Source organism: Haliotis asinina, chromosome 8, assembly GCF_037392515.1.
Source record: "Haliotis asinina isolate JCU_RB_2024 chromosome 8, JCU_Hal_asi_v2, whole genome shotgun sequence".
Classification (NCBI taxonomy): domain Eukaryota; kingdom Metazoa; phylum Mollusca; class Gastropoda; order Lepetellida; family Haliotidae; genus Haliotis; species Haliotis asinina.
The window spans coordinates 46,486,606-46,513,967 of record NC_090287.1 but is presented as its reverse complement, the minus strand read 5'-3'; the positions used below and the strand labels follow the sequence as shown (position 1 = coordinate 46,513,967).

Here is a 27,362-nt window from a genome sequence, read left to right as displayed (position 1 = left end):
TTCGATAATTTAATAAGCGAAAGTTTGTTGTGATTGGCTCGATCAACTTCCCAGTGTATACACCTGATTGGATAACAAGTCAGCCAAGGAGGTAATAAATTTATTGGGCTTAGCTGTAGATCCATCCAGGGTATAGTGGAGACTTGTTGGAACGTATACCCCGGAGATATCGATGATTAATGGAGGCGGGGGCTTCATTTCCAGAGCAGAACCCAAAAATCATTCAATATTTTTCTGCAAAACTTGGTAGATATATCAATCAGAACCTAATGTGGTGCAGGTTTTTGTGATTTGACTTAGTCTCAAAATGGAGGGATGGGCTTCGTTTCTGGAGCACAACTCTAAAACCATTTCATATCTTTCAACAGATCTTGGCAGATATATGAGACAGATCTTGATGTGGTGCCTTTTGCTGTTTACAGATATATGGCATTTATATTTTTCATGAATTCCATGGAAACAATTCAAACTTAGTCTTAAAAAACGCTAACTAACTGTCAGATGATTTGTCATTTGAAATATGTAGGGGCCGGGAGGACATGCCATCTTCTGATGACTCTTGTTTTGTTTGGAGATCCACATACCTTTCACATACAAACAATACCTGGTACTCATCTTCGAGAACTTATAGATTACAATATACATGCATAGTGCATACTGGAATATCTTTTCATTAGTACGATGTTGTTTCCTCAGTAGATTAACTTTGAAGGAATGCAATGCAGTGCATAATTTACAGAATGCATGAATCAAGGTGTTATCACTTAGTGCCGTAAGGTATATTTCAGGCGGTAGTAATGATTTGAAAGTCAAGTGATTCTTTTAAAATGTAGATTTACAAAAAGAGTCATGCCAGTATCTGGGAATATATATAAGAGATTCTTTGTGCAAAAGTGCTGTTTGCATTTTTACTGCGCCTTGCTCTATCCCAACATATTAAACACCAGTTGTGAGAAGTGAGTGACGGACATCTGGAACCCATGTGTTTACCATTTTCATCAAGTTTTTTAACAAATAAATAACACTGGTGAGGACAGTGGTATGATTCCATTCTTGATATTTTTAACCAAACCTTTATAACACGCAATTGAGTAGACACCTACTCGTATCTAAACCCCCCAAATTCCTGAACCATACAGTAATGCAGGCATGATTTTACTATAAAATGGTTTACATTCAACTGTGAAGGAAATATGCTTACTATTATGAAATAATCTATACATGGAGCAAATTACTTTATTAGCTTTGAAGGGGGTAGTTTGACATGCTTCTGACCTCTTTAGTGATGATTAGAACAGAAAACAAAGGTAGCTATGATAAATTACAACTGTAACATCTTGACCACTTGATGTCAGCATCGGAAAACTCAGGAATACAGACTGGTATGTTCATCAGATAGTGTTTGTTTCGCAACGGGCCACCGGCCCACGATAAAGGTACTATAGCGCTGATAGTTGTTGAGTACACAGAGCTTGAAATGGTGGTTAACAATTATAATAAATGTATTTGTACATGAATAACAACTTTTACGAGTTAAAAGCATTAGAAATGTTTATCTAAGACGGACACCTTTGAAGCACTATTGTTTTTTCGGAAGTTTGTCACATAAACAACTGTCGAGTAATTGGTTCATTTATACTGTTAAGGTGCTATATTGTGATATGCAAACTTTATTCATGAAGTACTAATTGCTGTCTAGGGGCATTTTTTTTTCATCTTAACTTTTTATGCGGTCAGCACTTTTTCACATCTTACATACAATTCATGCAATAGGTACCATTTGATTGTTACGTTCATTGGAATTCATTTTATTGTACCAAATTGTCTTGTTAAGTACATCACTTATGAGTTGTTTGTTTGTACATTTAAAGCAACAAGAATGTTTTCTGTTTGATGGGTAAAGTTGATTGAGTCATATTCTGATGAAAAAGAAATTGTTTAATACAGTGTGTCAAACCCTGGTAAAGAGTTAGGCCTCTTTGGGGATATGAGACAATAACACAAGATTAAAACCTGTGACAGTATTTAAATGGCACACCTGTAGTCAGTATACATAGTGTAGCAACCATCATACAGTAGCACTAACAACCGTCAAGCACCCACAGTTACGGATCTGATCATAATACCTTATTGCATAACACCCCTCCTTTCCTTCAACAGTCAGACTAGTCCGACCAGTACAATGCATAAATAATGGTTTTGCATGCATGCAGTCATGCACACAAACATTGACCCCCATCCACTCCTTGACCCTTGGAAAACAGATAAATTGATGATTCCGTGCATTGTACCATTTGCAAAACGGACAGAAACAACATGACTTGTAATACTGGAGTCCACAGACCAAGCACTCCAATATTACAAGTCATGTTGTTTCTGTTTCACATTTGATGTCATGACATCACGAACGGAAAGGTCCCATGAGTTACAGTGGAGAAAAAATAATGGCCGAAGGTCAGATAACAACATCTGTTCATGTGGTTTAGACGTAAACATGCATAATTTGTAATTCAAATTTTGGGCATATGTTTCTGACTTTGTCTTTCACCCAGCAAACTATTGCAATTCTATCATTCTCCTTTAATGAACAAACAACGATAGCCATCTCAGAGTCAGTCAGATCTTCAAAAGCAGCTCATTATGATGTCATGTGGAATGTCTTCATCCAGCGGTGAACAGAGTGACGACTCCTTTATTCTCTGAACTCCATCCCCATCATATCGGAGTTCCTCATATATTTAAGAAGTGTTAGAAGGCTGAAGCATAATACACCACAGAAGCATATAGATCGGCAAAAGCTTCTGTGTTATATCTACAAGGGCTGTCAACAGGTTTTGCATAGACTTAACAGATCATCTTAAATCAAGGACATTACAACTCCAGCAGTCTTTCCAAAATGTGACTTCTGTATAATTTACAAGCTTTGCAGATATCCTTTTGAGCCCATGCAAAACTTATTTTTAAAGTTTCTCAGTTTCAAAATGGCTTTTTTGTTAGCATTTGCTACAGCATCAAAAGTATCAGAGTTATATGCAACTGATGTCCATAGCATTTGCAGAAGGATAGAAGTCAGTGTCATGTAGGACTGTGCCTGAGTTTACAGCTAAGAACCAAACTGCTGCTGTAGGAGGTCCTTTAGGCTATAGGTCTTATCGTATCGCAGCACTGCCATTCAAGGCTTGTAGATCTGAGAGATCAAGGTTACCATGTCCTGTTCAAGCCATGAGGTGGTATTTGCATCAGACAGCAAACTATTGATGCAGTCGTCTTTTCCTTTCATGCAGTGTTGATACAGAGATTTCCAAGATTACTATTGCATCATGGCTTGGGAAAAGGAATGTTGTTGATTATCAAGGGCTAGGTCAGGAATTTGTATGTAAAAAGATAGACAATAAACCGGATGTGACGTCACTAGACCAGAAATGACATCATTTCTGTATGTGTAAGTGGAAACCACAGATTAATGCAGCCATAATCCAGAGGTAAGTTTACTAACAGTTACTAGCAACAACTGTAATTGTTCCTTTTTTAGGACCTTTTCTTCAAAGAGTACTCTTCCTTCATGGAACAGGTACAGTATGTGAAACCCATTTCAGGTGTCCCCACTGTAATATAGCTGGAATATTGCTAAAAACGACAAAAACCCAACTCACTCACTCACTCACTCACTCACTCACTCACTCACTCACTCACTCACTCACTCACTCACTCACTCACTCACTCACTCACTCACTCACTCACTCACTCACTCACTCACTCACTCAGGGATTTTTACATTTGTATTTTTGCTTTGACTCTGGTATTGTTGTGTAACTGACATGCAAGTTTAATTTCGAATCTCAATCCCATGATATTGTTATGATAGTTACTCTTCTTTTAAAGACGGAAATTTTCTCATCAAGATCACCTCCTGGATGCCACAGGGTCATGCATGTCCTTCCTCTTCAACCATCACTTTGAAGTCCAATAAAATTCTAAATATATCACACACACACAAATATAATTCACAGTTATGAATTCTCTGGGAAATTCCCTGTTCCTTCATACCATCCACTATTATTTCAGACAGAGTGCTTAAAATAATCTCTCAAAATTGGCTTCATCATAAATGTCACCATTTTTCACACAGTACAAAATCGTGATTCACAGGGTTATCTGCTGTATTTTTTTGAAATGTGTAAATTACTGGGAGTTCTGAATTTCAAAAATAACACACTAATGATTACTGTTATCAAGATTTCATGTAACCAGTAATGATAATGCTGAAATGTCATCGATGAACCCAGAGTTGGTTGGAATGTTTTAAAAAATGCACTTACATGAATGAAGAAGTGCGCTTAATAGTATTTACAAAATCACATTTCTCGAAGGTCGGTATTCAGACGCTAATTGCATCACATATTTTTTATATTTAGTTACGACAAATGCATCAAATGAATCCCCCATACCTACATAGAATCACATTACAAATGGTAATTGTCACCATTACCAACTGTATAGATAAAACGAAGCAAAACATTTTGGGTGTGAAAACGAACGCTATGCTCAAAAGACTGCTTGTTTGAAATGTCAGCAAAGAAAAATTCTGATTTGACACTGCGTAACATTTTTAGAAATTTTCGACATCAGTTGTCTAATCATTGCTTACAATTGCTCAAGATGTTTCGAATATGCAGGGGAAGAGTATCATAGCAAGAAATAGCAAATTAAAAATAGATACAATGCAATGATTTGATAATTCATAAGAAACTGTCAAAGTTTCAGTGCAGCATGACGCCATGACTGATGCAGAATCATGCAGTATAACAATGATACTTATCAGCATTTCAAGCTGCTTGTGTTATTTACAGTGTAAACAATAAAAACAAAACAATACACAGATAATTAGAATTATTCTGATTTAAATCTTGCTTTTAGGAACAAAGGATCCCTGAATGAAGGGAACATTCCTTGCAAAATCCTGTGTACCCTTGTTAGCGAAGCCTCTATTTTGTAAGGAATGGATCATCAGTAGTGATGTCACACATCAACATTGTTAAACGTATTAGGCAATTTCTGTGAGGTGAAGGTCAGTTGAACAAGAGTAAACACAATCGTTCTATCCTTACAGTTACACTTTCACTACTATCATGTATATTGTCAACATTTTTTCTTGAAACTAATTTCAGTATGAACATTTAGCCTTTTTCGACATATCATCTGTGGATATAGGGTAAGCATTTTCATTCTTTGAAAGTTTTTGATTGTTTAAATAATATTTACATAGGAAATTGACACATTTAGTGAAGTATACCACATTTTGAGTCTTTATGCAGGTGTTAGGTCACATGTAGCCATTACTGCAGTGTATACTTCCTGTGGTGTACAGTATTCAGTATGTTAGGACTAATATTGCAGTCTCATATTGTCTCTCAGGTTGATAAACAGCGATTTAATTCAACCTTATAAGTAAAACTGGTAATGTTAATGGAAATGATTTATGCATTTTATAAAATGCATTGGCACACATATTTAAAGGAATTGTCTATTCATTGAATTTGTTTGTGTTGTTTAATAGACAAAACAATTATGAATATTGATCGACCAGGTGCAAGTTTGTCAAAAACAGTCGATGATTTATTATCAGTGTTCTTGATAATACAAACAATTCATATATTTGATTTAAACAAGTTGTAATGGCAGGATATGTAACTCAAACAATTTTTATAAGAAAATTGTTTAAAAATATATAAACCAGGTCATGCGTGTTGCTCACAATAAGATACACAGTTAAACTGTCTAATTGTTGATATATTCAGGACACTATTTTTCAAGGGTAAAACCCTTAATTTGATGTGTTTAATTCTGCCATTGCAGCCGAGGCCTTTTATACAATTAATGGAAGTTGAGGGAGATATGTACTAATCAGCAAAACAATGTCATTTCCAGCGTCATAAAATAGACAAAACATTAATAATGATGCAAAATTAGTCAAAATACATGTACACAAACAGAATATGAGAATCTAAGAAATAAGTTATGTATCAGATAGGACCATCCAAGTCACTATTACCTGCTTTCTCATGTAGTACGTTGGCATCTTTTCTTATAAATTGTGAAACTACCAAAAGGTATCAGCTCAACTTGGGGAACTTTGTACTGAATGAAACACAATGAAAATGTATCTGTGTCTATGACAAATTCCCTTCATGTCATCATTGCGGGTCATTCTTAATGTTTGGCATATTACGTTATGTATTATCTCATAAATGCATTTCATATGTAACTTACGTTGTTCAGGAGTACCAAGGAGTATTTTCTTTGTTCACACTTTTCATAAATATATTAAATTAACAAAATTGTAGCAGAGTACTTAAACAGAGAAACTGTTTTTTAAAGCATACAAATTTTTGGACAACATTTAGCTGTGTTTATTTCTCAAACTGCCGAGATGGTTGCACTTATATTTATACCAATGGACAGGAAATTTGATATTCTACATTTCGATGTAATTTTATATCTGTACTCAGATCAGTACCACTGAAGCGCATTTCTCGCACAACGTTCACTTTTCAAACCTTATGAAAATGTTCTGAAAAAAAATTTTGGCATCCAGGGGGTTACATAACTGTCAGATGATTTGTTCTTTATAGCGAGGACTGGTTGAGTTGCCATCGTCTGATGACTCTTGCTTGTTGTAATTAATATATTTGCAATTGTTTTATCCAACTGATGTAGAAAAAAGTTATGGCATAACTCGATGAAACCCCAGTGGTTACCCAGTGCTAGTCTCATGGACATTGTAATGTCTTTGATTTATTGCAAAATCAATAAACTTCTAAGACCTGCATCATTTTGTGGTTTCTTCCCATGCCATGTGCACTAACTAATGATTTGAAACAATGCATAAAAAAACGGCAAAATCAAACACTCACTTGTTTTTCAGCTCCTCTTCAGATGGTTGATGATATATTTATTGCTCTTTTTGACAACTTCCTTGACAAGGTAACAGACCTTTACTGGATCTATTCTGGTGTCAGTCAACCCTTACAAAGATATCAAGATATATGAACAGGTATGTTGTCTGTCCCCCTCTTTACTCCTAGTCCACATGTGTATAAATTATCAGCTCTCCAGACTGAAAGTCAGATGAGCTTATGTCATGGGCTTCTTGTACTGTGTTTGTAATTGTGGGTTGAAAGTACATGCTATTTAAACCAGTTTTAGGAAAAAATTACTTCATTCAAATCTAGAGTTTCAAAATGTGAAAAAAATCAATTTTGGGACAGTAGTTCAAATGCACATGCATGACTGTAGCATGAACACCCTTATTACCCATATGGGCTAGGATACACAGGTGAATATTTTTGTCGTAATCGCACATGTGCTTTTTAGTTGTTCTCAGTGTTGATTCAGCTAAGCAGAGAAGAAATATGATTGGTTGACGGAACTACTTCTCATGTTCTTGAATCAAGTTCATTTACAACTTTTTCCATTTCATTGATAATTAGAATGTGCACATTTGGAGATACGGATACTCTTTTTATTAGAAATCATTTTGTAAAAGAATTAGATTATAAATAGTGATCATTTCAAAGTGTTTAACCTTTAAAAAAAATGAAAAAGAAAACAACCATTTGCATGTTTGTAAACAAACTTGTTGGCCATTAGGCAAACCATGAACATGCAAATGTCTCAACCAGTCTGTCTCTGATAATGGTGTACCACATCAAATAATTTCCAGGTACAAAAATATTGAATCAACAATCTGTAATTATTTCATTAATGAAAAACAACATCATTCCATCGATTACTTGTTTTCAAACTCTTGTAACTCCACCACCCTGCCCACTCATCCTCTGAGACTCTGCCTCAGACTGCCAACATCACATCACAATCATTGTCACCAGCCGTAAAGCATCATTCCACAGGCACAGTATTCTCAGGTCCAATTTATGGTGGCGTATTCCACTTTGACATCTTGAATGACTCCTGTGTCAGTAATCTCCAAATTGACTCGGATTCCGACTAGAGGTGATGATCCAGGGTGATCAGTATGTCCAATATGGGGGCTTTAAATCATCACATCGCAAGAATCCTCTACTGCACCCAGGCCATCATGTTGATTAACTGCTACCAGCAAACTGCCCACACCCAAAACTGCCCTAGAGTGCAAGATTAAGAGTTACAACACCATCCCAAGACTGCTATATCAGGCAGATCCACCTCCGGAAGAGATGTATGACATTGATATCAATGGTGGTGACAGTTTAGCACTTCTCATCAGCAGATGAACAGTTCTTTGACGACTTGGAATGCAAACCTTGACTCATCAACACTGTCCACATAGATTGCAACAGGCACAAACTGCATAGGGGTTATTTGTGGCCTGCTGAGAACAACATGACTGGTTATCACTCGATAGAAATGTAAACGCCCAGCAGTGCAGTGATGGAGTGCCTAGACCTTTTGTGGTACCCTGTATTCAACATCAGTCTGGAGGAGTCATTTTGCAGCATGACAACACAAGGCCTCACACTGCCAACATGAAAATACCTGTACAACGTTAATGTCAATGCATTGCTTTGGCCAGTGCACTCCCCAAATATGAACCCAACTGAACAGACCTGGGATCATCTTGATCATCAGACAGACAGCATGTACAGACTCCAGCAAACCAACAGGAACTTAAACGGATGTTCTTGGAACAGGATTCCTGCTGACATCATCCGCCAACTGATGTGTTGGCATGTATGAATTGCCAGGATGGTCATGTTTGCTATTGATGATGTGATGTGCAGTGAAACAAGGTGACCCATCGTGTTTGTTGCCTCTGGTCTTTGCGCACTGAGTTGAATTTTTGTGTCAGCACCCAAACACTTCATGTAGGGCCAGGTACTAGAGTGTGTCTACCTTTTTCTCGATGTCTCTGTTGGCGCTACAGTCGTCAAGGAGGAACAGCATCAATTCTCCTTTTGTTGCAGATGCATTTGCAGATCAACTCGGTGCATGTCAGCGTTTGTCGTCACCCACGCTCTCTCCACGTACGTCTTGTTTGCGCTCAGAGTCGGGCAGAGGATGACAATGTGGTTGAATGTGTCTCGATAGTAACCTTCAGCAGGTCCAGAATCTTCCTTTGTCTAAATTAAGTTGGGCATCGATTATCACGTTTAAGTACAAGTTTAATTTGCTCTAGATCGCATGTCCAACCACAGTGCGTACTTGGTGGTCAGGTATGTGTTGACATGGCAACAAGATCGAGATCCTTGGTCATCACGTTTGTTTCCGGCATGCTGTTACAGTTAATATATTACAAATAAGTCTAAAATATTCAGTATTATGTATTTAGCAAACATAGGCAAGATACAATAATTCACAATAGAGGTTTCATGTACAATGCAACTGAATCAAATCTAAAGTAGTGGGTCACAAATATAATATCAACTTACCAAAGTCTTGCTTTGAGAGTGAGAAACAGTTATACTGAATTTAACACGACGAGCAATCAGGCAGCAGTCATGTAAGGTCAAACTTTGAGGCAGGCAAATTGATGTAGGCAGAATGATGACACACTGCAGTAAAACTCTGTGTGTAAGTCCGTGTTGGTGTGGCAACCAGCCTTATATATATACACAGGCACTGATTCCTGAATATTCAAGCACTTTGCGACCACATTGCCACCAACTTTGCCCGGAAATAAACACACCAATTCAAAGGAGGCAATTCTAGAGCACTACCTTAAAGGCCTCCTGCTAAAACACTAATAGCACTGAGCATTTATGGTATGAAATGTGACCCATAATACCTATCACTCAAAAACTCTCAACATTGTGACCCAGTAATAATTATCACTTAATCAATAAACCAATTTATAGAAAATACACTTTTGTTACAGCGCGTTTGGTTGCCGGCAACTTATGAAACTTACGAAAAAATGTGTACATGCGACGCGAAGTCATCATGGAATCTCAATTAAACTGGATCATCAGTATTATTCTCACCTACCACTACATCACCCGGGATGATAATTGCAATGCCACAATAAATAATGGGATGCTAGTTGGGATTTTTGAGCCATCAGATCGTGTTGCATGGAGGTACGTTGCACCATTACCAGATAACACAGGTAATATCTTAGTCACCATCTTAGGCATTCAAAATAACATCTGGAGCCACGGGGTTTATCTGATTGGTGCTCAAGTACGTGTCTCGCAAAGTGCAGCATGTTATGAAACATGACAAAATCAGAGTTCAGGCTGGATTGAAGCTCTACATGATTGAAGATCCTATTTAGTCTGCGCTCACAGACAGCAAAGTTTCGGAAGAGTAGTTCTGTTTGTTTCTGTCGGAACTCTCCAAATACCACAGAATGAAGCAAGAGATTTGAACCAAGTCTCGTAACTGCCTGGTCATCTCCAAAAAAAGAAGAAAAAAATGTTAATAGATTAAGGGAGGCAATGGGCCCAAGCAGCTTCCTAATGAGAACCAAACAAGATTCACTACAAATTGCTTTGCGAACATCAACATAGTGTAGTCAGCCTGACCTCCCAGAGAGGACTTCAGAGAAAATCGTTTGATCCACCTTCGGACAGCTATCACCTTGCTAGTGAGCTGGCTGAACATCACTACAGCCAGGGCGACACACAAAGAGTGCTTGTTCAGACCAACTCTCGAGACAGTGGTGAGCCAACCACTGCCGAGATCTGCATTTCATTCACCTTCTGACAGCTGTCGCCTCGCTAGTCTGCCAGCTGCATATCATTATAACCAAGCCTACACACACTGATACTCGTCCACAGTGCTCGTTTAGAGCATACCGAGAGGGTAGTGAGGCAACAACTTCCGAGACCTGTGTTTAATTCACTTTCAGACACTTCTCCACTCACTATGAGCACATCCCAATGAGACACTGAGAGCTGCATTTCATTCAGCTGAAATAACCCATCGCCTCACTAATATGTACGTCGAAATGTTAGCCCTTTGTCAGACCGAACCCCCCAATGCTCACTATTAAGCGATTATTTCTTAAACTATTCGACCAATTGTCGCGAAATTTTGCAGGCATTTTGGCAAATGGGTACGCTATAACAAAACAGTATTTTGAACACTCTCAGTGGTGTCATTAGATTAATGAAGACCTAATTACAACAAAAAGTTGAATATTTTGTCCTTTTCCCAACTGACCCCATACTCACTTGGTAGTCCATATCTCGAAAAATATTTGGTCGATTTTAACCAAATTTTGCACACACTTCTGTAGTAGCATAGATAATAGCGGTTTGGGAGAAGGCCCTTCTCAGGGGCCCAATTGTAAGTATCTAGTTGTGGATTAGTGATTTTTAGGATTTAATTTTCAACTTTGTTGACATCTGGATATGCTGATGGATTCATTTTGATGGAATATCCCTGTTTCGTATGATTCAAGTGTACAGGTTACACATACATATACACTCAGTCACAGTTATCAATTGCAAGTAACAAATAATTTATTTCCATTATGAAATATTACATTTTCCATGTTTGTTTATTGCTTGGACAGTCGCAGATTGTCTTTGCGATCCAGGGGTCCAAGGTCTTTCTGACCTGCCTCTGTTTACATAATGAAGTTAGTCTCTGCTGAAAATTTCTTACACAGGGGATTATTGGAATCATCTAAAGCCGAGACATACTTTTTTCACTGCAAGTCATTTCCAAAGCACAACTCAAAAACTGTTCAATATCTTTCAGCTAAACCTGATAGATCCATGGATCAGAACCTACAATGGGGCCTTTTGCCTTTTACAGCTTTTTATCATTTTAATTTAATGTCTTTCAGTAAAATATGGCAGATATGTGAGCCAGATCCCAAAGTGGTGCCTTTTGCTATTTACAGATTTTTGGCATTTATATTTTGCATGCTATGGAAATGGTTAGGACTTATGCTGGACAATACGTAACTCTCAGATATTTTGTTTTTTCAAATATGTGGAAGCTGGGGGGATATGCCGTCTTCTGATGACTCAGATTGTTACAGATTACTGTGGAATTATAGTTACTTGTTTATCAGTTGTTGATACTTTAGGAAATAATTAAGATGACATCTTTTTTAACTGCATGAACATGTGAGCTAGATAGTTATGACACCATACCTCCTTTTTGATTTATATATATTTGTATCAGATTGGTGTAAGAAGTTTCAATATGTGCCATTTTGTGAATGTTGTGATACTATTTGTTAACAGGAAAATGTATCTCAGTTCAGTAAGAAGAAGATCAGCCAAGTGGAGCCTCATATTTTTGCAATAGCAGAGGCAGCCATCCAAAACCTTCAAGAAACAGACATCAACCAGTCATGCATTATCAGTGGGGAAAGTGGTGCTGGCAAGGTGAGTGTTTGTTGTTATCCCCCATAGTGCGTCTTGTGGGGGGTATTAAAATGCACTTCATCCATGCACATTTGTCATTTCGGCAACTAATTCCATTCTGTATCCAGTCCAAGACCGGTGATGGAGTCCCAATTCGCTTCCATCCTTCAACACACAACTTGTTTACCATTGCTGGGAAGGGAGGTAACTCTACTCGTCATGTTACTCATCCTCCTTGACCTTGACCCCCGTTGTAATGCTGCTGTGGAAAATGTCTGTAAATTGGAAGTAGTTGTCATGTTGTCAGTGTCCGAACTGATGTCGTGAATTCTGGGTTCCACGGTGGCTGCAGGACTGTGATTGCTGGTTAGTCACTGCAGCAATTAAGGCAGCATTGTGTAAGCACTCCAAAGAAGCGGGCTAAAATCCACTGGTATTATACTGCAGTGCTCGAAAGGAACGGCTTGTTTAGGATGGATGACAATTTTTCATCAGGTAAGTCATCAAAGAATTTTTAGATGTCACTAAAACGAGTTTGCACTGTCACTTTGCTATCCATGTCTAATATGTCTAATATTTAATGTATCTATCATAATGTAACTGTAACTGAAAGTGAGAAAGTTCTAATATGTATTTGATATTTTAAAATACATATTGTCTACATTATCTTATATATTGCTGTGAATTATGTTTCATTCATTGGAAATATTAGATTTTACAAGCTTTTTTCAGTGATTTTTTTCTCAGTTGAGTTGATGATTCAAATTGAATGTCCTTTTCTTTTCCAGACACTGACCAAGATATTAGCAGCGCATTCAAGGTTTGCGAGCTAACACGATCACAAAGTGTGACTGAGAGCCTGATTGATTCGGATTCAGATGTTTTGACAGATATGAACCAGGACTCGCATACACCAACAAACATCTACAGAAGAACAAAGCACTTTGTGCAGTGTCTCGCTGCAAAGTCGAACGTCTTGTGCCTGCCTATTGAGCAATGCTTGTTTGGAGAGAATTCTGTTTCAGAATGCCTCAGAATTGCATTAAAATGTGAACTATTCTAAGAAATGAAACAGTTGAATCATAACATTTCTAGAGTTTGTTTTTTTTCTTCAAATAAACATGTAATAAATACAACAGATAATACAACTAAGCGGAACTCTCATTGTCACTGTCATATCCCCTGTACAGAAACCTAGCGGAAACCTACATTATCCAGGATCCACAAGATTTCCACAAGATTTCCACAAGACCATAAACTTACTTATTCTAGCTGTAAAGGTTTCAGTGAACTGAAACTAGGTGGAAACTCCCAACTAAAGTTTCAGTTGACGGACACATGACAGAAACCAAGACTTGTTAGTTTCAGTTGTGGAAACTATGCGGAAACTCTCATTGTGTGTTTGATGAAACGGAAACCTAGTGGAAACCTACATTACCCAGTATCCATCAGGTTTCCGCAAAAATGGAAACGAAGTTATTTTTGCTCTGTGTATGATTTTATCCATGCTGAAGCCGAAAGGGGTAAATCGTTTTATGCCATTAATAAATTCCGTAAGCAGGCATCAAAAGCTTTAGGAGTATCAGCAAGGGTAATGGCAAATGTTTTCGAACACAAACATTGTGAGGATGATGCGAAGTAGGTAGGGGGCCATGTCAAAATCACACAAATTAAAACATTTGGGCAACTTTCAAAAGAACCATGTGAGGTAGACTATCAGCAAGCTCTATTCTGAAAACAAATACATGTTGCTGAATATTTTAAAAATCATTTGACTCAAGAACACAACCTCAGAGTATCAAAGTACACACTCTGGCGATTCTTACACTCTTTCAGGTATTGTTATAAGAAAATATCAGGGGAGAATAGGTCAGTAGTCTGAATGCCCTGATATTGGTTGCTTGAGAAATAATTTTCTGAGTGTAATAAAGAAGCTTGAGGAAAAGTTCGAGCCAGTGTACTTGGACGAGACCTGGGTCAATGCCTTACACACTGCCAGCAGTCAGTGAGTACCTGATGGGGGTGATAAGGGGGTCACGTAGAAAGCTGCCTCTAGGGAAAGGAAAGAGACTAATCATTCTCCATGTTGCTTGCTCCAGCAATGACTTTCTCCCAGGCTGCGACTTGGTACTCGAGGGCAAAGCCCACAGATAACAGAGACTACCATTCTGAGATGAATGGTGCGATTTTTCCTTGATTGGGTCGAAAACAAGTTGGTACCAGCTCTACCAGAAAAGTCTTTTATGGTAATAGACAATGCCCCATACCACAACACGCAAGACCCCGACAGTAAAGCACCAACATTGAACAGTGTCGAAAAGGTGATATGATATCGTGAATCGACAAATTTCAGATTGCACGGCCTTCAAACGCAATGAAGCCTATATGAGATCATAAAAACCCACAAAGGTGAACCTTTCTAACAAAGTTGAGAGTTACATAAAAAGTATGGTCACAATATTCTGCGACTTCCACCCCATCACCTGTTAACCCCTTTGAAATGATATGGGGTATTGTCAAAGGAGATGTTCCCAGATCAAACACAGATTTTAGATTACGTGATGTAGAGGTTAAGGAATCCCTTAACAAAATCACGAGTAAACCTTGTTGCCAGTAATTAGTTTTCCCCCAAATTGGTGTTGTTGCTTAATTGATGTATTGTGTAGATCTGTTGTTGATTATATGAACTGGTGAGTAATAAATTGTGTCATGAACGAGGGTGGTGTGCTCTGTTATAAGACAAGATCCTTCTGGTCACAGGGTCAAGACTCTGGATGTCTTATTTTGTCCAATCGACTACTCCAAAGGAATAGGAAAGTACTAGTACAGCAAAAGTATTGGTGGCTTTGACCTTCTTTCGAGCATTTAGCTCTGAACTCCAGATTTTCTTCAAATGAGATTTATAATCGGCCAGAAGTCTATCTTGAATCTGGGCATTCTGGAGCTTGTCTCGACCTTGCAGTCCAAAATAAGTGTTTGTCAGATCTTCCACAAGATGCTCAATAACTCCACCCCCTTGTTTCCTGACTGATCCATCATAAGTTACCTTGCCACGTTCCAAATGAAGAGAATTACGTTTGTCGAGCCCAAATGTCATGCCAATATCATTAGAAAAGAACTCAACAAGAGAACTTGTTCTTTCAAATTGATTTCTCCTTTGGCAAGGATGTCCTCCATGTAAAGGAGATGAGTAAGTGGTGTTGGGGATGTGTGCTGAGGAGGTACGCGACGGTAACCCTCCTTCATTGAATCAAAAACTCAAGAGATCTATAGACAAACAAAAATACAATGGACTAGAGGAATCCCTCTGGAATTATTCCCCTTCTGATTGGAATAGATTCTGAAATCTGCACCTGCCTCTTGAGAGTACATCACAAGTTGAGTTGACCAGCAATTCATTGAAGACTTGTGGAAATCACAGTCTCTCAGGAAGGTCAAAATAGTGAAGAGACTTCAGAATCCATTCATGAGTTGTATGTCTTTTTTTTAGTCAATCCAGCAGATGGAGAGATTGTTGCATGTTTTACCCCTGTCCAAAATCTTTTCTTTAGTTTTGTACTAAAAGTTGATCCTTGCAAACCCAACATTCTTTCTTACTACCTTCAGCGCTATTTAAGTTATGTCATTGAAAGAGCAGTAAGATGAAATAAGCTTTGTCAAACACCCCCTGAATATTTTGTATTGAGTATTTGAACATGTGATGAGGTGGATGTTTGGGGGATAAGTCAAATCTCCTTTCTTTGGAAGGAGTATTGTGCAACATTTGCAGAATCATGGAGGAAGATAGCCAGTGTTCACAAGAGAATTGCAACAGTGAAGTAATGGTGTTTAAACACAGGGAAACAGTTTCAGGCCCAGGAGCAGTGTTAAATTTTGACTTTTTAGGCAGTGTGGTGAGATAATCACTGACCCATGGCGCCTTGAGGTTACACTCACCAAGTTCACTATCACCTTTTGTTTTGAGTTGCCTGTAAAAATTGCTTTTCATTTTTTATAAAGAGTTTATTTTGTTTTAATTATCATCATCATTATTGTTGTGCTCATTTAAGGTAACAGAGGTAAAGGGAATATGTCTGACATTGGTACAAGTTATGATTTTTTATACACATATTATTTTTCAATCATATGTATGAAACTCTTGTATCAGAAGTATATTTCTTTAAATGATGAAATGTACTTACTTCCTGTGTTACAGACTGAGAGTACCAAGTTCATCCTTCAGTATCTGTGTTCTGTGACTAACCACACATCATTCTGGACTGAGCAGCAAATTTTGGAAGCAAACACAGTTTTGGAGGCTTTTGGTAAGATGGTATTTGCTTAGACTTATGTTAATGTGTTCATTTTTTTATTCTCCTTGGGGCTGCTTGGGTAGTCTTGTTGTAAAAGCAGTTATTATCCCCCACCACACATTTAGAACAAAGAGGGGGAATACAGTGTTAGGCTCTGTGTTAAGCTTGTCAGCAAGATATCTCAGAACCGTTCTTTGGATTTTCTTCGTATTCAACACCCAAGATTTATCTAGGGGAGGTGCAGGGCCCAGTCGATTTTAGTGACCTTGAGTTAAGTTTCAAGGTCACGGCGACTTCCCTTTTTCAGGAGTTTCATATGCTGATCAAAGTCTAAGTGACTCATCAAAATATTTTTGTGTTTCCACAACTACAGTGCAAGATATCAAGAGAAGTTGATTGAAATGTTTTGTTGACAATTTTCATCATCTTAAAAAGATAGTAAAGTGAAGGTCGTAGTTTAAGTTTGATGTGATAATGTGCAGCAAGCAAACACTTTCCAGCAAATACAGTTTCATTTGCAATGATCCTGGGGGCTTGTGTATCCATTTTGGCAAAGTTTAATGTACAACATACGAAGAAATATTGTTATTGCTTGAAAGAGTACCTAGTCTTGTTCCTTCAACTCTATCTCAAATTACCAATACATGACAGGTAGAAATGCCTCAAAGAAATCCTATCGACAGCATACAGGTCAAGTTGCATGTTAATCATGCAAGTCTGAAACAAAACAAGCCACCAGTCAGTGTTACTCTGCAAAAGATAAGTAGCCTGGCTCTGCTCTTTCTTTTCTTCATTTGCTCAGCCCATGCAACTGTAAATGGAGATAATGTTGCAGCCTGTGCTGGTCTACTCAAACAAAATGACCAAGGTGGCAGGTCGTGAGGAGGTGGCTTTATTCGTGTTGCTATATGGCATATAGAAGAAACACTCTGTAATAATAAAACAATATTTCAATAGATATTTCCAAACACATTAACATGGATATATTTCATACATGCACACAAGTAAATTACATATTGCAAAGATGAATCAAGATACTATTATCTAGTCACTGCATACACATAAGCAGTAATACAATGGGCGATCTTTTTGAATTTTATGTTCCCTTCACTAATCCACTAGGTGTGCTGATCCGGACGGTCCAACCTTAAACTGACGTGTTACTATTACACTTAGAGACAATTAACTGAAAGTTAAACAGCTGGAAAAAATGTAAGATCTTATACCCCGTGTATAATGCGACCCCCCCCTTCCTGACCCCCTCATCCCAGGTACGAAAAACTCGCATTATACGCGGGTATATACGGTAGCCTTCACCTTCACCGGGAACATTCACGCTGGTATATGAACCGTATATCATTTACCTTTACGATGATCAAGCTAGTGTTATATCCTGAAACATTTATTCTGATTTTCTATGAAACACTTGGGACAGTCATGATTGCTTATATTGCTAGAATGTATTGAGAAATAGCAGTTCGAAATGAGGCGGTGGAATCAGCTGATCGTGATGTTTTGTTGATTTGTTGATGTTTTTCAATCTGTAATTAAAGTTTGGCACTGGATGTCTCAGCATCACACATTTAAAACTTTGGTGTATTTTCATTGTATATGTACTCAAATCGCTTCAGTATTACGGTCAATGTGACTGCATTCATGTAACTCACTGCGGCAAGGAGCTGATGAGAAACACTGAAAGTCATGTTACGTAAATTTCATCAGGTCATACAAGATGGGATTGAGATTTTTGACAACACAAATGATTAGCAGGTAGAGAGAGAAGTGAGAATTGGTCATTTAATTGTAAGATAACAGTAACAAAGGAATTATGTCAATCACCTACTTGTAGACATGCAATTTTAAAATACGGTATACATGGGCGTAACTAAAATCTTCTTGTTGATGTCTAAAATCACAGTATGGATAAATAATGCAAAAAACACTGCCAATTTCTACTGCTTTTTAATTATCCTGAATTTTGGGTGTAAATAAATTTTTTTTTTTTCTTAATTTTTAATAAAAAGGAATGATATTAAAATATTCATTTATTAAATTTAATATTTCAGACACAGAAGAACCAGTACTAGGATAAGTACATATTGAAGGGCACTTTCCAAATTCTGTCTTTTATTGCATAACTAAGAACATGCATATATCCATACTGATTATAAATTTCAATCTTTAGTATAATAAATGGCCTGTTAAGTGTTGAAGCAACAAAGGTTTACATTGTACTGTTGTGTCTACATACAGTTTGCCTTCACAAAGATTATTATAATTGTCATGAAAGAACTGATATTGTATTTATTAGAGCTAGCTCTTCATGTTTTGTTACAATAAATTGATTTTTCAAATTTTGACACATATATGTAAAAAATGTCAGAATCTTTTCCCAATTTACATTGTAGCTGCACTGTAGAATGTTGTATTTCTGTCTGACTTTCTGTATGATGATTAAATTACAGATGCACGACTCTATTCCGCCATTATACATATTAAATGTTAAATTTTTAAAAAAAATACAAATACATGCATATACATATCTTCATAGAATAATATCAGGTTAAATTTAATTTTAAACACATTTTCTTTGTTAATTCCTAACAAACCTACGAAACCTACATTTTTTTGGTAGCTATTGAATGAAAATCAGAAAACAAAGTTAAAGTTAGATAATACATGTACATGTATGTGGTCTGTCATGCGAAACATTTTCAGTATATTGTTATCAAAACAAGAAACAAATATGTAATTCTATATCATGCACATCCTCTTGGGAGATCTGAATTATATGTTGTTTGTTGAGACAAATCTTGGTAAATGACTATTTATATTAAGAACGTGCACTCAGGGTGCATGCTATTTATTTACACCAAGTATGTAGGATTGATCGGTGGTAATAAATGGCTTATATTCATTCATTAGTTCAAGATATATCAAGTATGAAATATGTTGTCACTCACCTACTTCATACCAAAGATGATATATCCACGCTTGTTGACAAATACAATCTCAGCTGGCAGGCTCTGTATGCATCCTGGTTCCCGGGCCTCTCAATATTAGTGAGAAACCTGGGAACCAGGGTGGTTGCTTCATTGTAAGAGAAAGTTACTTCCAGTATAGACAGTGGGGTACTTTCCATTTCTATTTTGACATCAACATTTTGCTCAAAAAATAAAATTACTAATGCAATTAGAAGCTGGAACATTCTTCTAACTATGAGAATTTTTACAAACGTGCGCTTTGCATAAATATGTTTTTTATACTTCGGAAGTTTTTTCCTTCACAAAGTCAACATTTGATGTCACATTTCTCAAATTAAGAAGACCCGTGAAGGTCTCGGGGTAGAATAGGCCTTCAGCAACCCATGCTTGCCATAAATGGCGACTGTGCTTGTTGTAAAAGGCGAATAACGGGATCAGGTGGTCAGACTCATTGCCTTGGTTGGCACATGTCATTGGTTCCCATTTGCACAGACTGATGCTCATGTTGTTGATCACTGGATTGTCTGGTCCAGACTCGATTATTTACAGACCACCGCCATATAGCTGGAATATTGCTGAGTGTGGAGTAAAACTAAACTCACTCACTCACTCAAATTAAGAAAAAAGGTGTGTCTAGCTTTGTTATCCTTCTTTCCATTGGTTCATTTGTATTCTTTGTGCAATCAGAGACAAAGTTACACATGCACATAAACGCATCCCCCTGTTTTTACCCCGTTTTCTCCCCATGTTTTTGTGCATATGAGAAGAGCTGTTTCGTTTATCTCCCCTCAGCGGATATCGCTTTTATAATAAAAGGTGAATTAATCTAAACGTACTTATATCTCTACTACATCAGAAAAGGTTTGTTGAGAGCTTCTATTAAATCATTGATTAGTAAGGAATTGCAGAATGGTATGTTACAGGAAAGAAACTTCTATGAAAGTTTTTAAAACTCATCCTATCTCACACCTTGTACTCTTTCCCTCTCTCTCTCTCTCTCATGATCAACTGCAGAAACAAACTGTAAACAAGGTTTTCGGCCCCACTTGTACGATTCACCCAAACACTACCCCAACACTCAGGAAAAGACTGATCTCAATTCCATAGAACATGTTTACACCAGAGTGATCCTCCAGAATAAAATCTTGATGTATGGGAACAATCCTATCCATCAAGAATGGAACACAATACCTCAATGTCAATACACAACATCTCAAACACTCGGTGAGGAGGAAAGTTAGGGATGTTGTTGCAGTTGGTAAAGGTATTATCAGATATTGACATTGTGCTTTGTCATGAGTCCTTGATTCCATACCAGAATATTGAATATGACTGCAGTTGTTAACATCAAACAGCCATAGTTACCAACACTACAAAAAGATTTTCTTGCCATGTATGCTTTCCTGAATAATATTACCTTAGGGTGTCCGGATGTTATACCCTACTCCCTTAACATTGATGCAACAATTTTGAAAAGACTCTCAAAATATTATCAAGCCAGTCAAACTTGATGCAAGTTTTTTTATTGATGCCTCATCTGTCTGTCCATCTGCCTGTCTGTCCATAATCATTTTGTTACCGTTCAGTATTTTTAGACCCAAATTGGTAGATATAATACCAATGTCTGAACCTATGGTTGTGCCTTTTGCCTTTATTTTTTTGTTTTTTCCATGGAACATTTTGGTCTTAGTCTAATGGTGGGGTGGGCTTTGTTTCTGAAGCGTAACTCAAAAACCGTTCAAACCGTTTTCTGCAAAACTTGGTAGATATATCAATCAGAACTTAAGTGGTGCCTTTAATTACAGGTTTTTGTGATTAATTATTTTCTCAGTTTCAATGGAAACATTTGGACATAGTCTCAAAAGTGAGAGCTGTGTTTCGTTTTGGAGCACAACTCAAAAACTTCGTAATATCTGTCAGCAAAACTATTTAGCTAAGTGTGTCAAACCCCAAAGTGGTGCTGTGTACTATTTACAGGTTTTTGTGATTTATCATTTTCTGGGTTTCCATGTAAACGATTTGGACCTAGTCGGGGGAGGAATATGGCATCTTCTGATGACTCTTGTAAATCAAGGTCTGATGTGGCAAATGTATTACATGTTGTGTAATATATGGATGGAAGTGCTATCAAGTACTATACAATCAGTTGTGCATACGATTGGTGCAGTAGAGGTCACAAACCAGTCATGAATTCTGGGATATCACCAGGATACTCATGGGAGAAAACAATAAGAAAAGCAATAACCCAGTCCTTGTCATTTGCTCAGGGTCAGTTCCACTATACGTATTATCAACAATGATAAAAATTCTAAGAATACTACCTCTAACACTTGAGGTGAAGGCCTACCCATATTTCCCCTGGAATCCCAGAATACTTTGTACACAAAGTATGAAATTTCTCATGCCTATCAAGGCAGACAATTCATGTGGGAAGACCACTTGGAAGTAAGACAACACATAATATGGATGTTTGAACATTTGATATTCAAATTAAACCTGTGGATCAGAAACACGCTTCATCAAATAAGGCAATCAAGTGTTCCAAGTAGTATTCTAAGAATCGTCATTGTTGATAATACTTCAGAATCATTGACATAGATAACTTTTGTTTGTCGTGAAATCTAATGTTATGATAATGGTACAAGGATTACTGTTCTACTTTTGCATGAAAATGAAAGTCTCTTTATCCTAGTTTTTTGTTCTAAGAAGGCAAAGGCGATGATATTGTGACTGCATTTCTTTCTGTTTCAGGCAATGCAAAAACTGTTAGAAATGACAACTCAAGTCGATTTGGAAAATTCATGCAGGTGTGTTTTGATCAGCATTGTCAAATAAAAGGGTGCATAGTACAAGACTATCTTTTGGAACAGTCAAGGATCACATTCCAGTCTCTAAATGAGCGCAACTATCATGTCTTCTACCAGTTAGTTGCAGGAGCACAAGCAAGTTCTGAGGTAGCACAGCAGTTCCAGCTTTGCCCACCTCAGTCTTATACATACCTGAACCAGAGTGGATGCTTTACCCTGCCAGGAGTAGATGATTCCACCATGTTTGATAACTTGCGCCTTGCTATGAATGTTCTTAACATTCCAACAAAAATGGTAAATGGGATTTTTTCAGTTCTGTCAGCGATTTTACTTCTTGGAAATTTATCATTTGAGGATGATGAAGGGGAAAAAACTGTCTTGACTGAAGAAGATAACAACGTTTTGAGCACTGTTTGTAATCTGTTGGGATTTGAAATGGATGGCTTGAGGGATGCATCATTATATCGGCAAATCCAGGTCCGTGGCACAGTTACAAGCATACCCTTCAAGTTTCAGGAGGTAATTTATATTGTGTATATATTTTTTTATGCTAATTTTTGTATAGTGGGTAAATAATTCATAATGTTGTTCCTGGTCAGTTCTACTTTAAATCTCTTCTCAGTTTCAGTATGTTTCCAGTGTAATTAAAGCTGGATGTACCAATACACAATGTTGTGAGGACATCCTCAATGTTCATGTGTTGATCACTGGATAGTCTGCTCCAGATTCTATTAATTACAGACCAACGCCATGTAATTGGAAATTTTTTACTTACCTTACCATAGGTCTATAGCATATTACCTCAAGCTTCGCTTGATAGGAGATCCAACGGAGTTGAATTGCATTCAATCTTGAATGGCTACCTTGCAATCTACGACTGTCAGGATACGGAAGTATCTGGATCTCCCCACAGGGCATGCGTGCGGACTCCACGAAAAACTTAACTTTTACTTCAAGCGTCGTTTGATCTAGACGTGTTGGATTGCAGATAAATTTTTCAGATCTAATAAAGTTTCAACTTATTTCGCCTTTACACTTATTTCTTTCACTGTTTCAGGGATTTTGAGTGGTTTGTATTCTTTTCAATCTTAGTGTCGATTTTAACGTATATTTTATGTTTTTTGTACACTTGTCGGCTACCTCGTGTGAGGCATGTCTTTGTGTCTCTTTTTTAATCATGTTACTTCCATATTTTTATACGGATTGGTTTTCTGTTGGCTGATGGACTTTTTCTATGGATATTTATGTCCACTAGGGTGAGGATTTGTGTTACTTAGTGTTGCTTTGAGGTTAATTTTGCTGTGCCTTGTTCGAAATGACAGCGATTTCACATGTCTATTGCAAATGTGTGTAGCACGATGTGTGGAACAGTCCATTTCTTTATAAGGGGTGTTTTGTCTTCCACCCGTTTTATTGTTTCAATTTTTACAGCTGTTGTGCATGACACGTCACTTTTGTGAGGTTTGTAGAGGTTTTGAAGTCCGACAGCACCCGCATCCTTTTTGCCCGGACTGTGCTGTTGGATCCTGCTCCCTTCTACAACGGTGTGCAGCGTGCTCGGGCCTGTCGATTAAAAATTCAAGGTGTATTTGGTAGCAGTAAGAAAAAGGAAGACTCAGAAGCTAAGGAATAGGTCTCCAGCTTCTTCATCGGGTAATCAACCTTCGGTGGAGATTCCAGTAACAGGGTTGGAGACTGCTGCTCAGAGGGAGGCACTCTTGATCCAACATCACTCAGCGCTTCAGAGAGCAACGCCGATGCCAAGTTCGGCGCTGATGCAGATGCCGACGCCTACCACTCAGGTGGCAGGATGGGTGGACTTGGTGAGGCCAGACGCCCTTACGCAACCGGAGGTCAGCAGATATTGAGGGCACTTCTTATACCAGCCCCTGTGATGGCGCCAGGTGCATCTCGAGAGTAACCGACACCTCCCGACTGGAATGCCTCAACTCATCCCGGACATTGCAGAGACGTCACAGAGGAAGGAGCACAACCGTGCGCCGGCGCCTGCCAGCACATCCCAAACTATGACCAAATCGTTTGGTAGATCGATGCCAGGATCGGACGCACTAGCATTGGGAGCGCCGGGAGGCGCCGGGACTGTGTCTAGTAACAGGAGAAGAACAGGATGTTCAGGCGTGAGGAGATCACTTTCGAGGAGCCCTTGGAGTAGCTCATCTAGCGCTTACCGACACTGACGTTCACCGTCTAGATCGCCGGATTGGAGGGGCAGATCTCTCCACCGCAGACCCAGGGATAGATGGTCTAGGTCTCGATCTGTGTCCCTATGGGCCAGACAGTCGACACGAAGAATGCGGAGTGCAAGTCCAGCGTTTCATGGATTGGTGATGAGGACCAATGCTTTCCGGATTATGAGGAAGAGCCTACGCAGTTGGATGGAGATGAGGGGTCATACCTGCCATTATCAGCGATGTATGATTGGATAGTGGATAGGCTTCCGGATTGCCCCTCCCCTGCGTCCAGAGTAGATGGTGACAGAGCCATTAGAGTCGAACCGGAGTTGATGATACCACCTCACCCTATGGTGGCAGATGCCATTTCTTCATTGAATTGTCCTTGAATGCTAGAATCAGGACACCCAAGGCTAAGAAGCAGGACATTTGAGAAGTTCTATGCCCAGAAGTCACAAGATCCGCTATCGGCATCGCCCCAATTCCTGGCTGAGTTTTTATGTTACTTACGTTGCTCGAGGAAACTCTTGGAGTACTATTGGGACCTATTTGTCGGCTTTGAATGCGTTGTTGGCTGTCAGAAATGATAGGAAGGTCTCCAAGATTCCTGAATTGATCGCTATGTTGAAGGGGTTTAAGCTGGAGGCTCAGAAGATGAAGTTCCGGCCACCAGCATGGGACCTGAATGTTGTGCTTCAACACTTGAGGGGTCGCCCTTATGAGCCATTGGACAGGACATCGTTTGACCATCTAACCAGAAAAACACTGTGTTTGCTGGCATTAGCGACAGCAGCGAGAGTGAGTGAGATTCACGCGCTGGACGTGACCAGGGTCCGTTTCGAACAGACCAGACAGGGTGCTTCACACCTGGGCCTCCTTTGGGATTTCCTGTTAAAGAACCAGCTGCCAGGTCAACCAGACAGATTATTCACCATCCCGCCTCTTTCGACCATCATCGGACCAGAGGATAGAGAGGAGCAGTTACTGTGTCTGGTTCGGGCTCTTAGATTGTACATCAAAAAGTCCGCTCCTCATCGAGGAACCAGGAAGAGATTGTTCCTGCCTTTTTCTAAGACAGCAAAAGGGGAAGTCACCAGGGACACTATAGCTTTATGGCTGAGGCAGATCGTCTTGGCGGCTTATGATGCACAGAATCTTCCCTACCCATCGGCTAACAACCCACTTGAGATTCGGGTGTTAGCCTCAATGATGGCCTTACACAGGAATTGCTCTGTTCCGGACATTATGGCTAGGTGTTTCTGGCGATATTCAACAATTTTTGCTAGTCATTATTTGCAGAACTTAGCAGTAGAAGAGGTGGAGGGGCTGCAACCTTTCGGACCATTAGTCATTGCGCAGCAACTCACTCGTCCTGCCGCCCTTTAAGGTGTGATGTTACTTACCATGGTCTGAAGGGGTCTTGTACTTATGAATTAAGATTCTGTACCCCTCCGGTGGTGAGTACGTGACCTACTACTCTGATTCTGGTTCCAGTGTCCTTTATGAGAGATTGATGCGGCAGACCGGTATACAAGAGAATCAGTAGTGGTCCGGCTGCCCCGAGGCATATGTGGGATTTGTTTTATACGCTGACGGTCCTCTGGAATCCTTTACCACCGTCCAGTCTGTGGTATCCATATGCTATAGACCTATGGTAAGGTAAGTAAAAAATTTGTTAAAATCTAAATATTTTAGATATTTAAATACTTACCTTACCACAGGGCGGTAAGTCCCTCCCAACGCTGGACGCTTCTCCCCACTACGGACTCTTTGGACTGAGAAGTAAAAGTAAGTTTTTTGTGGAGTCTGCGTGCATACGCAGTTGGGAGATCCAGATACTTCCGTATCCTGACAGTCGTAGATTGTGAGATAGCCATTCAAGATTGAATGCAATGCAACTCCGTCGGATCTCCTATTAAGCGAAGCTTGAGGTAATATGCTATAGACCTATGGTAAGGTAAGTATTTAAATATCTAAAATATTTAGATTTTAACAATATTACTGAAAGCAGCATAAAACTAAACTCACTCACTGCTAAAACAGATCATGCAAAATGTTTGAAAAAATATAATTCAAATTTGAAAACAGAAGGTGTTAAAAAAAATTGTAGTTTCCAATATATGGCCTTTTTAAATGAATATCCTTCTGACATGAGAGATGGACAATGGTTTCAATCAAACAGCTTGTGACTATCGTTCAGAATGTCTTATGTTAATCATTTTATGGTTGCATGATCAGAACATACATTTGTATGTCATTTCCTGTGGTCTCAAATGACATGCCTATTGCATCCCCTTAACAGTTGGTTGCAGAATCCCAGATAGGCTTGGAGGGCAAGGGCAGCAGCATTACAACTTACAAATATAGATGTGAACTCTTAAAGATAAATAGACCAGCGTTTGGTTGTTGTGAGAACACTCAAGAAGTCTCTTGCTTCTGTGGTTAATGATCTGGTGGACTATGACATAATTCTTGGAAGTGATGATATCACACACCATTATCTTTACCTTTCATGACATTGCTCATGTCAGTTTCGGTTAAAACAACTCAGATGACGTTGTGATGATGTCGTGATGGCGTCACATCCGGTCTATATTACTGTTGGGAGACCCTGTGTTTGAAGAATCCCTGATTAGATACCCTCACTTCCAAGTATTAACCATAGTCTACTATATAAGGTGTTTCGACTCAATCAAGTGCAGCAAAAGAGGTTTTCCAGGATCACAATAATATGCCTTGGGTTAATGTTGGCGCATCCTCGGTG

The 27,362-nt window shown here is 38.6% G+C and overlaps 1 protein-coding gene across 1 annotated transcript in view; it reads left to right on the top strand.

Moving 5' to 3' along the window:
• Positions 1–27,362, top strand: part of LOC137295441 (unconventional myosin heavy chain 6-like) — a 468,840-nt gene that overhangs the window by 35,945 nt on the left and 405,533 nt on the right. Inside the window, exons 3-6 of the mRNA XM_067826813.1 lie at positions 6,992–7,054; positions 12,201–12,344; positions 16,519–16,627; positions 22,351–22,925. Of these exons, the coding sequence (XP_067682914.1) occupies positions 6,992–7,054; positions 12,201–12,344; positions 16,519–16,627; positions 22,351–22,925 (891 nt within the window). The remainder of the gene's footprint in view (positions 1–6,991; positions 7,055–12,200; positions 12,345–16,518; positions 16,628–22,350; positions 22,926–27,362) is intronic.